Here is an 18,565-nt window from a genome sequence, read left to right as displayed (position 1 = left end):
GAAGCAGTGGATACCCAGAAGGCAGGAGTGGTCCCTCCTGCATAAACCTCTCCTCAGCTCCTGATGTTGGAGCTCAGATACCCCTTTCCCAGCAGACAGATGCCTACGATGGGGTTGACTCACGGGGAAGAGGATGTGCCTGAGCTGAGCGGGTGCTCAGGGTGAGGGTGTGCTCAGCCATTGTCTGACCCTATCTTAGGGACCATCCCCAAGGCTGTGTTCCTGTGGTGGCCAGGTCACGGGGGAGCTGGAAATGGCCTCGCTGAAGCCTCTGTCGTCAGTGGTGCCCAAATAAGAAGTGAGAAGAAGAAGTGGAAGTGTCTGAAGAGCAGCCAGCCACCACAGGTCACCAGCATCACAAGCTGGGAGCTCCAGGTCACGACTCATCCACGAAACAGAGGCCTGGGATACACTGTCCCTGACTGTCCCCTCCTCCCGTCTTCCCCAATCAGTGTTATGGCTTTATCACTAACGTTCATTGAACATTTACCGTGTGCCATGCATACTGTTCTGTGTGTGCTTTTACATTTGGTCCTCATAACAACCCTATGAAACAGGTATCATTATCATCCCTTACAGAGGAGGAAACTGAAGCTCAGAAAGGTTAAGTAACTTTAACTTACTGTGGCGCTACTCAGTGGCAGCGCTGAGATTCAAACCCAGGCAATCTGGTTCCACACCTGCAGTCAAACACTATGTGAAGCTATCTTCTTCAGTTCTTCACTCCCCCTACTTTGAAGATCTGCTCTGTGCCAGGTCCTAGCTAGGCACCGGGGTTAGAGGGTTTTTGTCTGGTAGGGAGTGGTACATGTACACGTGCACTGTTAGGCAGCTGGCATGAGGAGGACAGAGGGACAAATAACCCTATCCACTTGGGCAGTCAAGAAACGCTTTCTGTTTCCCTTCTATGTCACTCAGCGGTCTGTCTCAGCCTCCTGGCTTCCTTGTCTCCTTGACTTGCTGTGTCTTTCTCTTCCCCCCCACCCCCAGGCCCCTGGGGCTCCAGCCCCACAGGAGGTGTGGGTGGGAGGGATGCGTCTCCACCCCTCAGAGATGACAGAAGTCCAGATGGCAGCATGCTTGTTGGGTGGGGAGCAGGGGGTGGGTTGGGGCCTGCTGGGAGCACAGAGCTAACTCCCCTCCGTGCCTTCCTTCCCCTCCTCCCTTTCTCCCCTTGGCACCACAAAGTGGCCATCAGCTGAGGGGCCGAGGGGGTGTCGGTGGGGAAACATGGAACTATTGTGAAGCATTTGCACAGATGGACCCCTGGACCGTCTGCTGCCTGTTCCTGACAGACGGCATCTGTGCTGGGGGTGGGGTGGGGGTGGGGAAGCAAGCAAAGGCAGGAAAGGCAATGGTTTCTATTCTCTTCACTCCCATGCTTATCCCTAAAGGGCCCTGCAGGAGGGCATTCTGTACAACCTCTTTGGGAAAGGACTATCACCGTACCTACCCGACACCTCCCTGCCCGAAACCTGGAGAAGTGATGCCCTGGGCGTCATGGCACCGGTGCCGGTGCCGGGCAGCCCTGTTGAGACACTGTTCCTCCAGGCCGCAGTGGAGGCAGCCTTCCCCTCAATACGCAGGTCGTCTGCCTCCCTCCCTGCCTGCAAGTGAGAGACCACCACCAGACAAGTGAAGGCCACACAAGTTTCCTCTTCCTCCTAGGCAGAGAACCCCAGAATAAGAGTGGGCCCAGGAGATGCAACTTCTTTCAGGCTCATTGCATGATTTCCCCAAATCCTGGAATTTCAGAGCTGGAAAGGGCCTTGTGTTCAGGAAGGATACCATGTAGTAGTCCAAGCCCTCATTTAAGAGAGGAGGCAAACTGGGGCCACAGAGGTAAAGATGGTGCCAGAACAGGCACTAGAATCCACTAGACCCCAGGTTTCCTGACTCCAGAGACTGTTTAATTCAGCTGCAGGGAACTCCCCTGAGAGCTCAGAGACCCAAGCCTGCTTCCTCCTCCAGGGAGGCGATGGTGAGCCCAGGACGCCACATCATGGGGTGGTGATGCCCTCTGGTGGTCATGAGTCTCTTGGTGGAAAATCCAAATCAGATTGAAGGGCTGCTGCCTGACTCCCCCACCTGGAATCCCAGCCGGTCTACAGATCTCCCACAACTCCTCTCCCACCCCAGAGGGTCTGTGTTCACCCGAGATGCCAAGCTCCACTTTAATCACCCAAGCTCTGGAATCTCACACCTGTCACAGTTAGAAAGTTGTGTTTGGATCTCAGTCAGCGCTGCCCTCATGCAGGTGAAATTCATCGGGAGGGCAGGCAGCTGGTAAGCCGCCTCAGTGCTATAACCTCCACGTGCCAGACAGCACACGAGGCCCCTAAAGCTTTGCCTTTTCCAACCCTGCACAACTTCCTCCTAAGCCCGAGTCTCTTGTTTAGCGTCTGTTCTCATTGGATCTTCTACAGCTCCTTAAAGCTCGGGAAGGGGCGGGGAGGCAGCACGCTGCACGCTGCCAGCGACCTCAGACCAGGACACCTCTCCCTCCTTCCTCCTCCCTCTGGGAAGCCTCACAAAAGCCACATTGCTCTGGCTCCTCAGACAGCTGCACTCAGTCTGTACCTTATTCCTGAGAGCAAGTCCCTGTCTTTCAGAACGAGCTCCCCAGATTTGGCTTCCTTTTGCCCTAGCTGCTCTGGCTCCCAGCGCTCAGGATAGGGCTTGGCCAGTGTTGGGGCCACAGACAGCAGGGGCTCGGATAATGGACAAGGGCAAGGTGAAACCCCTTCTCTTTGGCACAAGTCCTTACCCACATATCTAACAGTCAGCAGCCTCCCACGGAGGAAATGGGGAGAGCTGCTCAAGCTCTAGGGCAATTGGGGCACCGGAGGCAAGGGCTCCAGAAGCTCAGGACCTTCTGGAGTCTCGCTCAGTGGCAGAGCTCTAGCACAGTCATTTCATCTCAGAACTGGACGGGATGAGTAGTCTGCCACGCAGGCTCCTCTGTGGGCACTGCCACGGCTTCTAAGTGGGGGAGGTGGGAGGGAGACGGCCTGGAGCTCAGCTGGCTCTCCGGGCAGGAATGAGGGGTTGGGCCTCCAGCTGCATGACACGGACATGGACAGCCGGTGGGCAGCTGACGGGCAGGGAGTGGTTGTGTTTCTTAACGGCTCCTATTGCTCAAGTTTCCACGGCATAGTGTCTATGGGTGGTATTGGGCCCATGGGAGCCCGGGAACAGAGGGGATCCATTACAAACCAAAGACTTGATGCTAAGAGGTGTGGGAGTAGGGACAAAACAGATATGGCAGTTCATTTATGTTGGATATGGGTGGCCTCTGAGTCTAGTCCCACCCAGAGGTGAGGGACCATCTTGTCTGTTGGGTGGGTGTGGCAAGGTGTTGCTGGCTTGAACATGTTAGACTGGCAGAAGGAAGGAACGGTTACCTCTCCAGCTTTCCTTACATCTGCACACCACTTCTAGGACAGAGGGGATGTATTATTTTACCCCGCCTCATGTCAGAACAGGTATAGACAGGACAGAAAAATGGCAGCTCTTAGGGCCCCACACTCCCCAGGTTTTGGCCCTTTGGTGCTCTGGTGGTTCATCCCTGGTTCCCTCTGCCCCGGGACAACGTTGTGCAGCAGGCTCCCTTATCCTGTGTACTCTAAATGGGTCAGCTCCCTTCTTTCTCTCTCCATTTGCATTTGCTCATGCCCCAAACCTGTGAGTTCTACCATCTCTCCCTTTCCTCCAGCTGCTCCTGCTCCTATCACTGCAATTTCCTCCTAAAGTCAGCGCTGTGATTGTCCCCAAACACATACAGGATCACATCACTCCCCTGCTTTCGAACCCTGCTTTATATGGCTTATTCCCTACATCAGGAATGACAGAGAGTTTTTATGGGTCAACTCCACCTAAGCAGGCTGTTGAGGAAAATTGGGAGACCATGTCCAGACTCGAGGAAAAATTACGATAGATGAGCACCGTCTGGGGGAACTGTCACAGGGGAAGTGATGGCATTGGTGGCCTCCCAGGATGAAGCCTCACCTTCTCAGCACATGACAGCTCCAACAGGTTCCCTCTTTGCACCCCTGGCTCCCTTACTCTAGCCATACTCAACATCTGTGGTTCTAGAATGGTGACACACTCCTTTTTCACTAAAACCTCTACTCAGTCTATCAAGATAGATCTCACCTCTCTTGACCCCAACCTCCTGTCCGGTTTCCAGGGCATGTGTCTACCTCTATGCTAGCATGTATCTCAGCCCATGGTAGTTACCTACGGTATGTACTAGGCCATTCCACCAGCGAGGAGCTCCTGGAGGGCAGGGACCATCCTTCATTCCCCTAGGCACTTCACCTGGGCTTCCATGTATTGCTGTAATGAGACTTGACAAAACCTGCCTTGTTGTTCTGTCAAGATCTTCGCTCTCTGCCCTGAAGAGCAGGAACGAGATTGTTCATCTTTGTATTCTGCCTTCTGCTTTATACAGAAATGGCTCAACAGATGTTTATTATTGAATAATGATCTGTTTAGAGCCCAGTCTATCCAATTGTTCCTTAAACCTTCCTAGCCCATTAGCTCCCACCCTTGGCTTCCAAGGAGCATTCCCAGACAGACCCAAGGCTACTTGCCATATTCCTTCAATCCCATACTGTCTGACCATGGAATGTCCCCCAACTTTCACTTGGGTAGGGTGCCAGTTATCTGGTCAAACACCAGTCTAGATGTTGCCGTGAAGGTACGTTTTAGATGTGATTCATATTTTTATCAGTTGAGTCTGAGTAAAGCAGATGACCCTCCATAATGTGGATGGGCCTCATCCAATCAGTTGAAAGTCTTAAAAGACAGGTCCCTGAGGAAGAAGGAATGCTGCCTCCAGACTTCCTTTGGACACAAGACTGAAACATCAGTTCATCCTTGACTCTAGCTTGTCGGCCTGGTTTCAGACTTGCCAGAACCCGCAATCGTGTCAGTTCCTTCAAATCTCTCTCTCTCTCTCTCTCTCCATCTTATTGGTTCTTTCCCTAATACACCATTCCTGGCTTGATCCAAAGCTTTCTCCCCTCCTGCCACCTTCATTCTGCAACCCTCACGTTGCTGAGTGCCTCTTGACTGCTGGTACCCTACTCCTAATTTTGTTTTGGTTGTATTTAGCAAGCATGTTTTCCAGACTGCAAAGATCAGAAGACATGGCCTGGGGGAACAGAAACTTAAGATATGTGAAACAAAAACCCAAGTGACACACCATTCAGGTGAATTCAGGTCTCCCGTCATGGGCCTTACAAAGGTGAAACACTAGTGACCTTCCAGGGCACATGAAGAGGTACCAGAATGGTTGGCATTCTGATTTCCAGAATGAAGTTGAACCTGCAGTCCATACCCTAGTGAACTATAGGTCCACGCCTGGCAAGATGAGTGAATACTCAGATGGCTTTTGAACTGGGTTGAGATTAGCTAAAAGCCACCTCACCTTTCCTTCCAGCGGACAGGTAGATCAAAGTCATGCAGCAGCCATATGACCTGCCACTTCAGCAAACTACCTGGGCTTTTGCTGTTATCTTTGTGCATGAAAGAATTATGGCCAGGGCGCAAGGACAATTAGCAACTAATCTGGGTTATTGGGATATATGCCAAACTTAAAGCCAACTTCTAGAGGTTAAGTTACTTGATTTTCTCCAGCCAACAGTCTCAGATGGAAGAACAGTGGAAAAGTCTGGGTAACAATCAGAATTTCAAAATACTGACAGGCTGGAGCAATGGGCAGGTTCTATGGTAAAATTTAACAGAGTAAGTATATGAGGTCCGGCACTTGAGTTCAACTTCTCTTATACAGGATGGAGGAAGAAAGTGGCTGGATGTTACTCAACCCAAGACAAGAGATGCAGGCCCTGGGATGTGACCTGCAGGTGTCACGCAGTCTGGGGTTCTTGTTCTGGCCTGTGTTGCCAGTTAATGTAAGGGTGGAATGTGACAGCCCTTGCTGGCTCCAGGCTCGAGCCAGGTTCAGCAGAGAGCAGCCGGCATGGAGGAAGAACATGGAACCATGGAGGCCGGATGTTATAAAGGGCTGCCGTCTGTGGTCAGACAGCCTAAACCCAAGGTCTTTTCCACCCCTCTGAGCTACGTTTGTTTGATTTATTGGCAATTTACTTGACTTCTCCACCCCTCAATTTCCTAATCCACAAAGAGGATAATAATGTCCACCTCATATGCTGTTTTAGAATCAAAGCAGTTAATACACGTAAAGCAAATGTTGGCACATTGCTTAGCACACATTAAGTGTTCGGTATTTGCTAATATTAACTAAAGAAACTCTAAAAGCTTTGCCAGATTCATGATAACATGACAGCTGTCTTCAAGTCTTTTAAGGGACCTTATATGGAAGAGAGAAAGCTGTTCTGAATTGCCTGTGGATAGAAGCCACATGCAGGTTGCCTGGTTCCACGTAAGAGATTGCTACAGCACAGACCTCCTGCAGGCGGAAGTCGCAGTGCTGGATGTTACTGGATGGTACAGCATGAGCCCACAACCAAGTGGCAGGGCTGCTGTGGGGAATCAAGTGGCAGACTGGGCGACCTCTAGGGTCCCACCTAAACGTCAGATTCTCTGATTCTAGGACTTTATCCCGGGTTCCATCAGCCTAGAGGTAGAAAGGAATTCACAGTCACCCCTACATTGAAAATATCGGGGGAACCACTGGAGACTTCCATGTCAGTCACCTAAGCACCCCAAAATTCACATTTATACCCCAATTTAGGAGAGGGAAACAAAAACTGAGAAGAGCTTGGGTGGCTGGTTAGCTCAGTTGGTTAGAGCGTGGTGCTGATAACACCAAGGTTGCCGGTTCGATCCCCACATGGGCCACTGTGAGCTGTGCCCTCCTTACAAAAAAAAAAAAAAGTGAGGCAAGCTCTTAGGCTGTTTTCAAGACTAGGGGGTTTGTGACTAAGCAGGATCAAGACCCTCTTTTGTATAAAGAGAAAAATGGTAAAAGACAAAATACAGACAAAGCCCAAGAAAAGGTGCTTCCTGCTCCCTCACAAGCTAGGCCTTCCTCCCTCTCTGAGACACAGAGGAACAGTCTGAGGGAGACTCGACATGAGCAGATCAGCTCCTCTTCTAATGGGACCTGCTGCGACTGGCGTTGACATCATGCCCCCGCAAGTGGGAGGTAGATACACTGAGAACATCTGCCCCTGCCCAACTCCCCTGACAACAGCTGGGCACAGGCATAGATGGAAGACAGATGGCACCAGGACAGTTCTGTGAATAAAACTTTAATAATGTACAGCAGAAATTGGACAGGCTCATTCTTATATTAAAACAAAAGATTTCCTATATTACAACTTATTTACATTTGCATACTGAAGAGGTAAAGTGTCTAAGTGGCTATTTTACAGTCCTTTCTAATAAAATGTACAAAAACAAACAAAAGTACCGAGAATGCCGTTCGGGGGCCTCGATGGCGACTTAAGAACGGGCTTGGACTTGGTCTGTGAACCCAGAATCCGGAGGTGCAGCAGCCCTAAGATCAGGGTTAGCCTCAGGGGGCCAAATACCGCGGCTTCAGGCTGTAGTTTCTCCCCAACTCTAACTCCTAACTCTTGGTGTCAAGAGTGACGGGGGTAAGGATGGGAGCTTCCCAAAAAACTGCTCAGTCTTCCCCGGGGTGGAGGAACTGGACTGCCTGGTTGGGACAGAGGGACCACCTGGGGAGTGGGCTAGTGGCTTGGGAGTCCCTGGGTTGAGGAGTACTGGCAGACCCCAGAGGCTGATTGTGGCGAGCACAGGGAATCTAAGTCCCATTACCACCTAGAAACCGCCAGGTTCTGCTGCAGGGCGGAGAGGTGGGGGGTCCGCAGGAGTAGGGAAAGAAGGTTCCCCTGATGACACAATTGGTATTCAAGGAAAATTAATCTGTAGCCAGTAAATTGGCCCAAAGGGTTAGGGGAAGATCTCCTTTAAAGCAAGGAAAGAGGCAATACATCAGGAAAATAAATAGGAAGGCCAGGGGCATGGAGGAGACGTAAGCAGGGAGAGGGCTTTCCCCCTCCTCCACAAGCTTTGGCAGAGAATCGCTGGGCTGGAGGCAGGGGTGCTCTGAGGCTGCATCCAAAATATGCTCCCCGGGGGCAGAAAGGGGGCTCATAATGAGTGCAGTGACTGGGCCTCTCATGCCCACCACCGGTCTCTTTGGCGTGGGGGGCATCGATGCTCCTTGGTGGTCTTCTGTAACAGCAATCACTCCAGGCTCAAAAGGCTCTCAGAACCAAGTACTGTTAGGAAAACTGGTCTCAAAACAGGCACCCATTAACTTGGATCAGCTCCTTCTTCAGTGCTCCAAGAATAGGACCCAAGCCTGTCTTGTTCACAGCTGTATTCCTGGCGCCTAGTACAATGCCTGGCACCCAGCATTCACTCAACAAACATTTGTTGACTAAATGCCCGGGGGAGAAGGTGCGACCAGCGGGACAATGCACAAAAGACAGGGCCCTAGCGCAAACACCATTCATGGAATTGGGGGGATGGGCAGAGTGCAAGAGAGACTAACCCCCAGGGCAAGGAGGGCCTCTCTCTGCAGGGGGGGAGTAGGCTCAGGTGCAAGGACAGACATTTCCAGTGTGATTGAGCTATGTGCGTTTGATTGGAGCATTTTTTTTGTGGTTGTTTTTGTAGGGATTTCTTTAAAAACAAAGAGATTGAGAGGTAATTATCACAGAGATGGTTTTCCTTTTATAAAAACTTAATAATATTAAAAAAAGTTAAAATCCAGACCCTCCCAATAAAATTAAAAACAAAAAACAAAAAACAAAAAAAACCACTCCAGTTAAAAGTTATGGCTTCAAAGTTATTATATACCTAAGATATGCTGACCAAACCACCACCCACAACCGTGCTTCTAGACGTCGTTAAATACTACACTCAGGTTAAATATCAGGTTTGGCTCAGGCTGTTCCCTTTAGTAGGCCCCTAAAGTGGGTGCAAGCCTCACATCTTCCCTCCACCGTGATCAGAGAATCCAGTAAAAGACCCATGCAGATGCCTCCCTCCCACCCCCATACCCTCCCCACTTCTTGCCCCCCTTTCCTTTTCCCACCCTAAACCCACCACCACCAAAAATATACACTGCTGTTTCCAGAATCTGGGATATGAAAGACAGATGTGACATTCTAATCTGAGTCCCAAGATCTGGGCTTCAAATCCCTTGGCCCTTCCTTGATGCTGCTAAGGGTGCCCTGGGCTGGCTCATTCCCCACGGTTGCCGCTGACCACAACGGCCGAGACTTCCGCCAAGATGCTGTCCCTGCCCAGCCCACCCCTCCCTCACGTTTGGACCCAAAAGCCTCGCCTGCCATGGACAACCGAGGCAGCTTGGGTTCCACTGTCTGAAACAGAGGAGTGCGGTGTTGACACAAGGTGGGCAGAGTAGCCTGCTGGGAAGGAAGGACAACCGTGGCTCAAGGTTCCAGGGGCAGGGGACAGGGAGGGCACCAGGACACGAGACACTGCTCACGACTGAGGCACCAGCACGCAGAGATGGCATGACAACCACACCCCAGACCTGCACATGCACAGAAAGCTCAAGCAGGGAAGTACGCACCAACAGACACACACATACGCACACGTGTAAGGGCGTGGCACGACCAGGCACAACAGGGGACGCACCTCGGCACATGCACACACGCTGGACAGACAGGCAGCAGATCCTGTCCACCGGCAGTCCCTCTGGATGTCCGTGAGGGCAGAGCACGGGGCCCAGAGCTGCCTGCGAGAGGGGCTGCGCTCCTGCTTCCTCGGGGCCTCCTTGGTGTGCTGAGGTTGGTCCCTGGAGGAAGGCGCTCCGTGCTGCTTAGCACGGGCAACACTCGGCTTCGCCTGGGCCCTCCCAGGCCACCCGGTCACCACTCCTGGCTACACGCCAGGTGCACCGGGCTTGGCAGGACTTCCCACTACAACCAGTTCGAGTTGTGGCACTGAGTTCTCTATACCATTCGCTCTCAGAGTCTCCATGCCATTAGGAGGTAAATATCAAAGGTGTCTGTGTCTCAAACCCAATGTGGGAGTGGGCGGGTCTCCCGGGCTCTGTCCCTCCTGCGGGCCAGGGCTTCTGGCCACAGAGGGCTGGGCAGAAACGAGAGGTAGGCCTCCATCGTACGCTCCACATGGCAGCTGTGTGTGTAGTCCTCGCTGCCCAGGGCTGCACGTAGGGGGAGGCAAGCAGGGTTAGATCTTCACGTCTTCCTGCACGCTGAGCTGGGAGAGGGTCTTCTTGATGCGCAGAGCGGTGAGGCGGGCGGCGCCATTGGCGTACCAACACTCCCGCATCATCTTCCCCATCACTCGCAGCGCCTGCGCAGAGACCCAGAGGGCGTCAATTCCACCCGGCCCTGTGGAAGCTTTCTGGTCCCCCGGCTCGTCCCCATTTCTCAGTGCAAAGTCTGTCAGCATCTCCTGCCCCACTCTGACCTGAGGGAAACACTTTGCAAACTTCCCCCCCACCCCCGGCTCACCCTTCCTTAGAGGACAGGTGGTGTAGGCGAAAGGAGAAAGCTGTAGTCTGGAGAGGGGAGACCTTCTCTGCAAGTACAGTCAGCCATTCTCCACCATCTGGTAATCTTGAAAGAAATACCCGCAACAGCCTGATCTGAAAATCATTTCTGTCAGGGTTGAGAATCCATTTTTATGACTGTTCACTAACTGTTCTTTTAAAAAGTAGCATGTGAACCAGGGACACACTGTGGCACAGGCACGCACCTGGCTGTCATCCTATGGTTAATATGCAGAGAGGTGGGGTGGTGAAGAGGGAGGAAAGAAGGCCCTGAAAGCAATCTTGTCAGAGGCAGAAAGCTACACTGCCACTGCCTAGATGACATAGGCGACCGCTGTGGTCAGACCACAGGTGATATGGAAGGTCACCTAGGCACCGCTACTGGTTATTGAGGGCTACCAAGTTCCCCAATTGCTGCTCTAGACCACTGGTTTTCAAAATTCATTTTAGCAATGGAACCCACTGGTGTAAGTGGAGTCCCAACATATAAAGAGCGCTGCCTGAAGAGGGAGTGGGGCAGGGCAGTAACACCAGCTCTTCGAGCCTCACACTAACCCTCTGAAGTAAACCCAACCCAGGGGTTCCAAGGAACATTTTGGAAAACGCTGCTCTGTTATGCAATGAGAAGGTATCACCTGAAATGTGAACTAAGGCGTTCTGTTCTTCAATGCAGACACGCCCTCTAGTGGTTATAGTCCTTAAAAGCGGAGCCCCGAGAGAAAAGGAGGCCAAGTGCACTCAGCCAGGCAAACCTCACTTCTCCTGAAGACACTAAGATCCCAGAACTACATGTTTATTAGCAATCGGTATCATAAATTTGTCCTCATATCAATTCTTTCCACAAAATGTTGTTCTCTCCCCACTTCACCTGCCATGTCTACCAAATTCAAACTCTCCACACTCTCCTCCGTTCTGAGTTGTTCGAAAGGCCACTCCCTCACAGATGTGCCCTCCCTGAGTCCAGTCCTCATCCTTCTACACCCCTCCCAAAGGCCTCTTCTTCACTTGGCCACAGTACTCAGCTCACCCCGGTGGCTCCAGAGCCATTTTCTAGTTAGACAGATCTAACGGCTCCTGCTCAGTTTTCTGTTTGTTTCTCATTGCCACCTCTCTTAGCGGTGCCCTGGGGACCTTTTGCTTCTACTAGGCTGTCTATTCCAAAGGGGACCCTACAGAGCCCAGGACGACGGACGGTGGTCCCTTGGGGCTTAGTATATACTAGCACATAGTGGTATATCATAACTGACACAGGGTTACCCTTGGAGGTTGGCCCCATTGTCAGGTAAGGCAGAGAAATCAGGTTGAGGGAAAAGCGGCACCAGGCAGGGGAGCTTCCTACCTCATAACTCTGCCACCAGTTGGGGATGTTGGGACGTAGCTTCTGGTCACATACGACCTTTCGCATTTCCTCAATGGAAGGGTCAGAGGGCACTAAGTCGTAATATGGCAGCTGATATTCTTCATGGACTCCTGGAGAAAAGAAAACATCCACCTGAGTTACCGGCAGAAGGAAGAGATGACTCAAAAGCCAATGAGAACAACCACACTGTGATCTGTAAATACTACTTCCCACTAAGAGGAACCATGACTCCTTGGAGAGCTTGGCTGAGCTAGGTGTGGGACACGAGATATCTGAGATTAGCCAGGGACATCTTTTTCATACCAAAAAGCAAGAAAACTATCAAAGACTACTGAGGTCAAGTCAAAAGGCACCAACTTGAAAAGCTCTCAACTAGCCAAAGATGAGAACATGTGAGCAACAGTAAGACTAATAACTTCAATGGAATCAAATATTTAAAATCCACCAGTCCAGGCCTTTTGAGCCACTCTTTTGCTGGGCCCACTCCTATCCTTTTGGAACATACTTTCGCTTCTAATAAATTGTTCTTTCACCACTGCCAAAAATAAAAAATAAAAAAAAAGTCCACCAGTCCATAATGATACTAAACAACAACAAAAACCCCCCAAAATCTCAGTCACCTTTATAGGAGATAGGAAATAAACTCATGATTTTGAAAAATGAAAATTAAATATTTTTCTTGCCTCTCCTATTCAAACTATACATCTTGGTAACCAAACAGGTAATTAGGGGAAGTTTCTCTTTCAAGAAGAAATCTAGCTAATACATGAAGATTGACAGAATCGGAAATATTGGTATTTTTCAACCTCTAATGAATTTGGATTTGGACAATGATCATCAATGGCTGTTAAAATCACAAAAAGAGAGCTAACTGGCAGTATGTGCCTTGTAACAGAAGGATTTTTTGGGGAAAAAAGATATATGATTCTAGCTGATGGATCTAACTATCACTAGAAATTCACAGGAACAGTAGGCCATGTGATCTCCACGAAAAGGCAACCAGCAAAATCCAGACAGGAAAACTTTACAGGACAAATGACTGGATTCTCCAATTAAAAATAAAAGAACTGGAGGTGGAACATGTAGATTTTAAGAAACGTAAGACGTGCATCAGTCAACTACTACAAGGGATGAACATTATTTGAATCCTGACTTGAACAAATTGTTAAAAATTTAGGAAATTGGGGAACTCTCAACACTGATTGATGTTAAATGATATCAAGAATTAATGTTTGTGTTTTAAAGTGTGATAAGTAATATATTTTTAAAGTCCTTACCTTTTAGACCTACAAACTAAAATATTTTCCATAATAAAAAATTAATTTAAAAAATCCAATATAACTTTCTTGAGCCTTTTTCCAGGAAAACTTCTGCTGTCCTGAGCTAACAGGAAAGATTTTTAAATAGAATCTGACTTGGTAATTATCTAAGTCTTAGTTAAGAGTTTAAGCTCTAGCCTCAGTCTGCCAGAGTTTGAATCCTAGTTTATTAGCTGTGTGACCTTGGACAAATTACCTAATCTCTCTGTGAAAGTTTTCTTCATCTGCAAAATGGTGACAATAGTACCCACTTTATAGGTTTGTAATAAAGATTAAATGAATTTATATATAACAAACAGTGAATGTTAGCATTATCATTATACACTTAACCCCAATTTCTAGATAATAGGAGGAAGAAAAAATTAACTTATTCAGTTTAAGACCTGTGTGACCAGATTTTACTTAATCTGCTTTCTGTACATAATGATCAAAATTTAAAACGTGTAATTCCATGAATAATACCTGGATTCCTTCTCCAGAATTTGTATCTTACCAAACATATCATAGATGAAAAAGGCAATAATATAAAAAAAGGTTCTGCTGGAAGACTCACTTGTTCTTTTTATTTATTTTTAATTTAATCTAATTCACTTCCATTGACCTGTAATCCCTTACGTCAGAGATAAACGGCTGAGGGCAGAGTTCTAGGTTTTGAACTTGGTTACATGACAGAACACTTGAAAGTCATTGTGAAATACTGATGCTATTATACTAATGATGAGAATTTTTTCTGCTAAATATGACACCACCTTTTTTTTTACTGGACTCTGACATGAGCAAGTAGTTGCACATTCCAAAGATTTTAAAAAGGAAATACAGGAGAAAAAAATCCATTTTGAGAAAATTCTACACATTAAGCCTTCTCCTACAAATTGAGAAATTACCACTATTATTTTATCAATTAAACCCCACATTCCCCAGGAACGCAGCTTGAGAGCCAGCGTGCTAGCACATACTGCCTCCTGTATAAAGGAGACCCCTGTATTAGTCCTGACCTATTCCTGCCCAGGGCCTTTACAACCTCCACAGACCAATAAAAAAAAAAAAGTGTGTTTTAAAAAAAAAAAAGCCAATGAGCCTCCAGAATGGTTACCACAATGTAAAACACTATTTTAGAAGCTGGTCCAAAGAGTAAACACACCCTTAGCACGGCTGACTCCAAGGTTCCCTCACCTTTGATGAGAATCCTAAGTGTGAGGGCTTTAGGCACCCAACAGGTTGTGAAAAGAAAGGAGGCAGTAGAACCAGCACGCTCGGGTGACCCAGCCTCCTGGACTGGGAGGCAGGAGCAAGAGAACGCAGAAAAGAAAGGTAGGTACCTCCAGAATTGCATCTTCGGGCAATCTCCCAATATACAAGCCCGAGGGCATAGATATCAGCACATTTAAAGGAGTCAAAGTGCTTCATGTTAATGGTTTCATCAAGTACTTCAGGGGCCATGTATCTGCAACAGCAAAAGAAACACGATCACGCATAGAAAAAGATGACTTCTCTCCTTAAGTCCAAGTATTGGTTCAGGGGCCCTTTGAATGTGGGTGAACATTACCTCAAGAAAGCCCCTTGGGGAGGAGAAAGTGATCAGTTCGCTTTATTGCAAACTCCCATGTGTTTTGGATTCGAATCTAAATACTTCAGCATAGGTTTGGTGATACTAGGCTACTCTTATTTGTACCTCTACTTTTTAACCAACAAGATGCTTTTTGGCATGCGCTGATTTCCTGGCAGAGGTACTTGTACTCGGGGTCGCAGGGCAGTCAACAGCACATAGTATCTGATTGCTACTGAGGTCCTGGACTTTATTAAATGCAGCCACAGTGACGGGTGGAGCTTAAATTTCATTCTGCGTTTCTTTTGTTATCTTACCTAATTGCAGATATGTGAAAACTAATTCTAGATAGTCGTCTAAGTCCCCTTCAGCTAATTAGTACTACTGGAGCCACCCCCCTCTACACACACACAGGAAGGCAAATCAGGGGATCCCCTCAGGCCTCATATTCTCGGGCCTGGGTCACTCATTCAGGTCAAAAGGCAGGCAAAAAGACAGCAGCACAATCAAGAGAAATTCACTGAGATTCAGCAGATAAATGTAGCTCCTCTTCCATCGTATTAAAAGAGTTAGTTCCATTTCCAACCCGGGAAGTCAATCTGCGGTCACAATTTCTCACTTCTGTATAAAGTGAAGGCCAGGCCCATAATCCCAATCTCCACCCTAGATAGCTCTGCTCGGGCCTGGCAAACCTGCTCTCTGAACCCCAAGCCAAACACACACCCCTACCCCCTCAGAGGTCTCTGCACAATCCACCCCTTTGGACAGCAACACTCCCCCCTTCCCTCAAACAAGCCTGGTGCCCATGCCCCCTCCAAATCTTGCCCCAGATTCTTTCTCTGCTGCCCTCTTTCCCTGCCCAACACCTCCATGTACCCGGTTCTGTGGAGCTGTGCTCTTGGCACTTACATCTGTTAGATGTAACTGTGTGCCTCTCCATGTGGGAAAGGCGTGTTCAATTCAACTTCTGGCTGCCTGAGAGCCAGGCCCACACCTCCTTTTCCTACACCTCCTCCTGTGCCATGGGAAAGGGCACACAAGGGCTACTTGGTACAAGCGCAGGACAAGAGCAGAGGCCCAGGCCCTTCCTACCGTTTGGTCCCCACCCGTTGATTTGGGGCAATGTCGATGGTGTCAGTGACCGCGTCGTGCCGGACAGCCAGGCCCAGGTCTGCGATAGCGCACATGCCGTTTTTCTTCACCAGGATGTTCTTCGACTTTAAGTCTCGATGAGCAATTCCAGGCTTCCCTGGGAGAGAACAAAACAGGGATCTTTAAAGAAAAAGAGCATAAAATGTTAAAAGCACAGACTCTGCAGCCAGACTGCGTGGGTTCGAGTGCTGGCTTTGATTTCCACTACCCCAGTAACCCAGGAAAAGAACTTAACCCTTCTGTGCCTTGGTCTTCTTATCCATAAAACAAGACTAACACCAGTACTTATTTCATGGGAATGTTGTGAGGAGTAAATGCATGAACGTAGGTAACTGAAGAGCTGAGAAGGGCATGTGTATTAGCTAATACTATTATATTACTACTACTACTACTTGCCTTCCCTGAACTAATATGCTCCAGTATTGAATTGCTGAGGAATTCAAAGAAAAATTGCTGCACTGGCTAGGTTCTCAGAATCAAACAAAATCACTAACTAATTAATAAGGACTGCTAATATCACCACAGAGGCTGGGAACAGGACCAAACTTTAGAGGCTAGTTTCCTGTCACGGCCCGCCAGTGTGGGTGCCCTGGGCAGGCAGGCAGGCAGGCATCAGGGAGCACAGCTACAACCATGACAAGGTCCAGGGCTTCCCAGAAGGCGAGGTTATAGTCCATGAACAGGAATGCTCAAGATCTTTTTCCTCCAGGAAAACTTTCCTCGATTAGCAAAGCCCAGTGTCTCATCCACCAAGCAGCCTTGAGCCAGCCGTCCCCAACAATGAATGTGAGAAGTAATTAAACTGCGGCTCCTTCCTGTCCCATGAGTGTGCTGAGCTTTCTTACTTCCACTCTTGCACATGTGCACTGCGGGCTTCGGAGAGGATCACTCATGACCTCTAGCTCACCCACCACAGCTTGTCAGGCCATGGAATGAAAAATAACTGGACATCTGCATTAGAGTCCCTAACGGAGCGATGAAGACAGGTGGGGGGAACCCCCCGGAGACCTCCTGTCCTCATTCCAGTCAAGTTCAAACCTCTCGCCTTTAGATTCCAGTTCCTGAGGCCCAGCTCCAACTTTCTCAGCAAAAAGGAGTTCTGGGAACTAAATCAGGATGGTATAAGCTTTTCAAGTCTACCCAAGTGTACTGCCCCTCAGATGGGTCCACTCACCTTGGGTGCCCACAATCTCCATGTGCAGGTGTGCCAGCCCACTGGCAGCAGACAAGGCCAGCTTAATCATCCCTTCGATTGTCACTGTGTACCGGTTAAGATAATCAAACAGGGAGCCATGCTCGTGATAGTCCGAGACGAGCCACAGCTGGGTCCAGGTGCCATTATCTGCAGAGAACCACAGAGGAGTTAGAGAAAAGGCACAACCAGAGAGGTTAGGGCAGAAAAAGAAGACTGTGTGTACCACACAGACTCCACTTAGACTCCTGAATTCCTGCTGCTCGTCTCCACATGGCCCAAGGTCCCCTTCATGCTTGTTTCATCTACACGTGTCTACTAGTTTTAGGCTCCAGGAAGGACAGAACAGCATTTTTTTCCTAGGTTTGCTCACTCTTGTCTTGTAGGTAGGGATTCTGAACACTGTTCTACTATCACACCAAATTTGGAAAATGAGGCATCCAGGAGAAGAGTAAGTGTCTGTTTAGGGAAAGGAACAGGTAACGTCTGCAGCACTGCCTCTGATGCTGGCAAGACCTGCTCTTCAACATACTAGCAACCATGAGTGGCTGCATCCACTGCCGCCGAAGAGGAAGGCTTTGCAGACCCTCCTCTGTGTTAGAAGTGCCTTTCAGCACAGCCTGCCCCGATGCCTGTCTCATTTGTAGCATTTCTTTCCTAAATCCATTTTACTCTTACCGGGCTATGTGCTCTCTGTGAGTAGGAAAGGGCTCCTTTGTGCATTATTGCATTCCAGGCCAAAAAACTTTTCAACGTATGAAGAGCACATGTCCAAATATTCCAGAGAGGTCATCTTATCCTCAGAACGATGGAAGGCGGACAGCATACACTTTTACACATTGGGGTGGTGGGGTGGGGGTGGTGTGTGTGTGTGTGTGTGTGTCTCTCTCTCTCCCTGTGCACACATGCAGTAGAAAGGAGGAGGGGAAGGAAGAGAGGAAGAAAAAGAAAAACCAAAAGCTGGTAATCGAATTAGGCTATGATGTGGTCAATAGGAAAATAGGAAATTGAACTCAGATCTCCCAAATCCCAGGCTGGTGCTAGTTTTACACTACACTACCTATATTGTGTTAAAAAGGCAAGAATGAAGGAGTCTGATTTTTCTCCTCCCCTGGCCTCAATGTGGGTTCAACAGCCGGATTCCTATTCACACAGCTGCCAGAACCAATAAAGGGAGTGGCTCCCGGAAAAGCACCAATTTTGGCATTCCTGATTATGAACAAGGGGTCTCTCCAACACACCCCTCTTATATTCCAACTAGCCTGAAGTCCTGAGGGCCCTGCCAGCAAATTAAAAGGGAGGACATCTTATGATCCTTTAAAACATATGTCAGATTTAAACTTTATCAAAGGTGATGCTGTTTTAAAAAGGAACAGCTTATTCAGAAGGTATAAAAAATTCTCTCTTTCCCTTCTTCCCTTGTGTACGAGTCCAAGACTCTTCAGCTTGGGGGCAGCTGAGGTCACTACAAACCCCCACAGCA

At 48.8% G+C, this 18,565-nt stretch overlaps 1 protein-coding gene across 1 annotated transcript in view; it reads right to left on the bottom strand.

Moving 5' to 3' along the window:
- Positions 1-7,225: 7,225 nt before the first annotated feature.
- ACVR1B (activin A receptor type 1B) overlaps positions 7,226-18,565 on the bottom strand; it is a 33,170-nt gene continuing 21,830 nt past the window's right edge. The window contains exons 5-9 of the mRNA XM_081061495.1: positions 17,065-17,232; positions 15,831-15,987; positions 14,512-14,636; positions 11,853-11,983; positions 7,226-10,314 (exon numbers count right to left, since the gene is read on the bottom strand). Coding sequence (XP_080917621.1) covers positions 10,189-10,314; positions 11,853-11,983; positions 14,512-14,636; positions 15,831-15,987; positions 17,065-17,232 — 707 coding nt within the window. The 3' untranslated portion in view covers positions 7,226-10,188. The remainder of the gene's footprint in view (positions 10,315-11,852; positions 11,984-14,511; positions 14,637-15,830; positions 15,988-17,064; positions 17,233-18,565) is intronic.

This window comes from Rhinolophus hipposideros, assembly GCF_964194185.1.
Source record: "Rhinolophus hipposideros genome assembly, chromosome: 9".
NCBI classification, from domain to species: domain Eukaryota; kingdom Metazoa; phylum Chordata; class Mammalia; order Chiroptera; family Rhinolophidae; genus Rhinolophus; species Rhinolophus hipposideros.
This window is presented reverse-complemented; position numbering and strand designations above follow the sequence as displayed.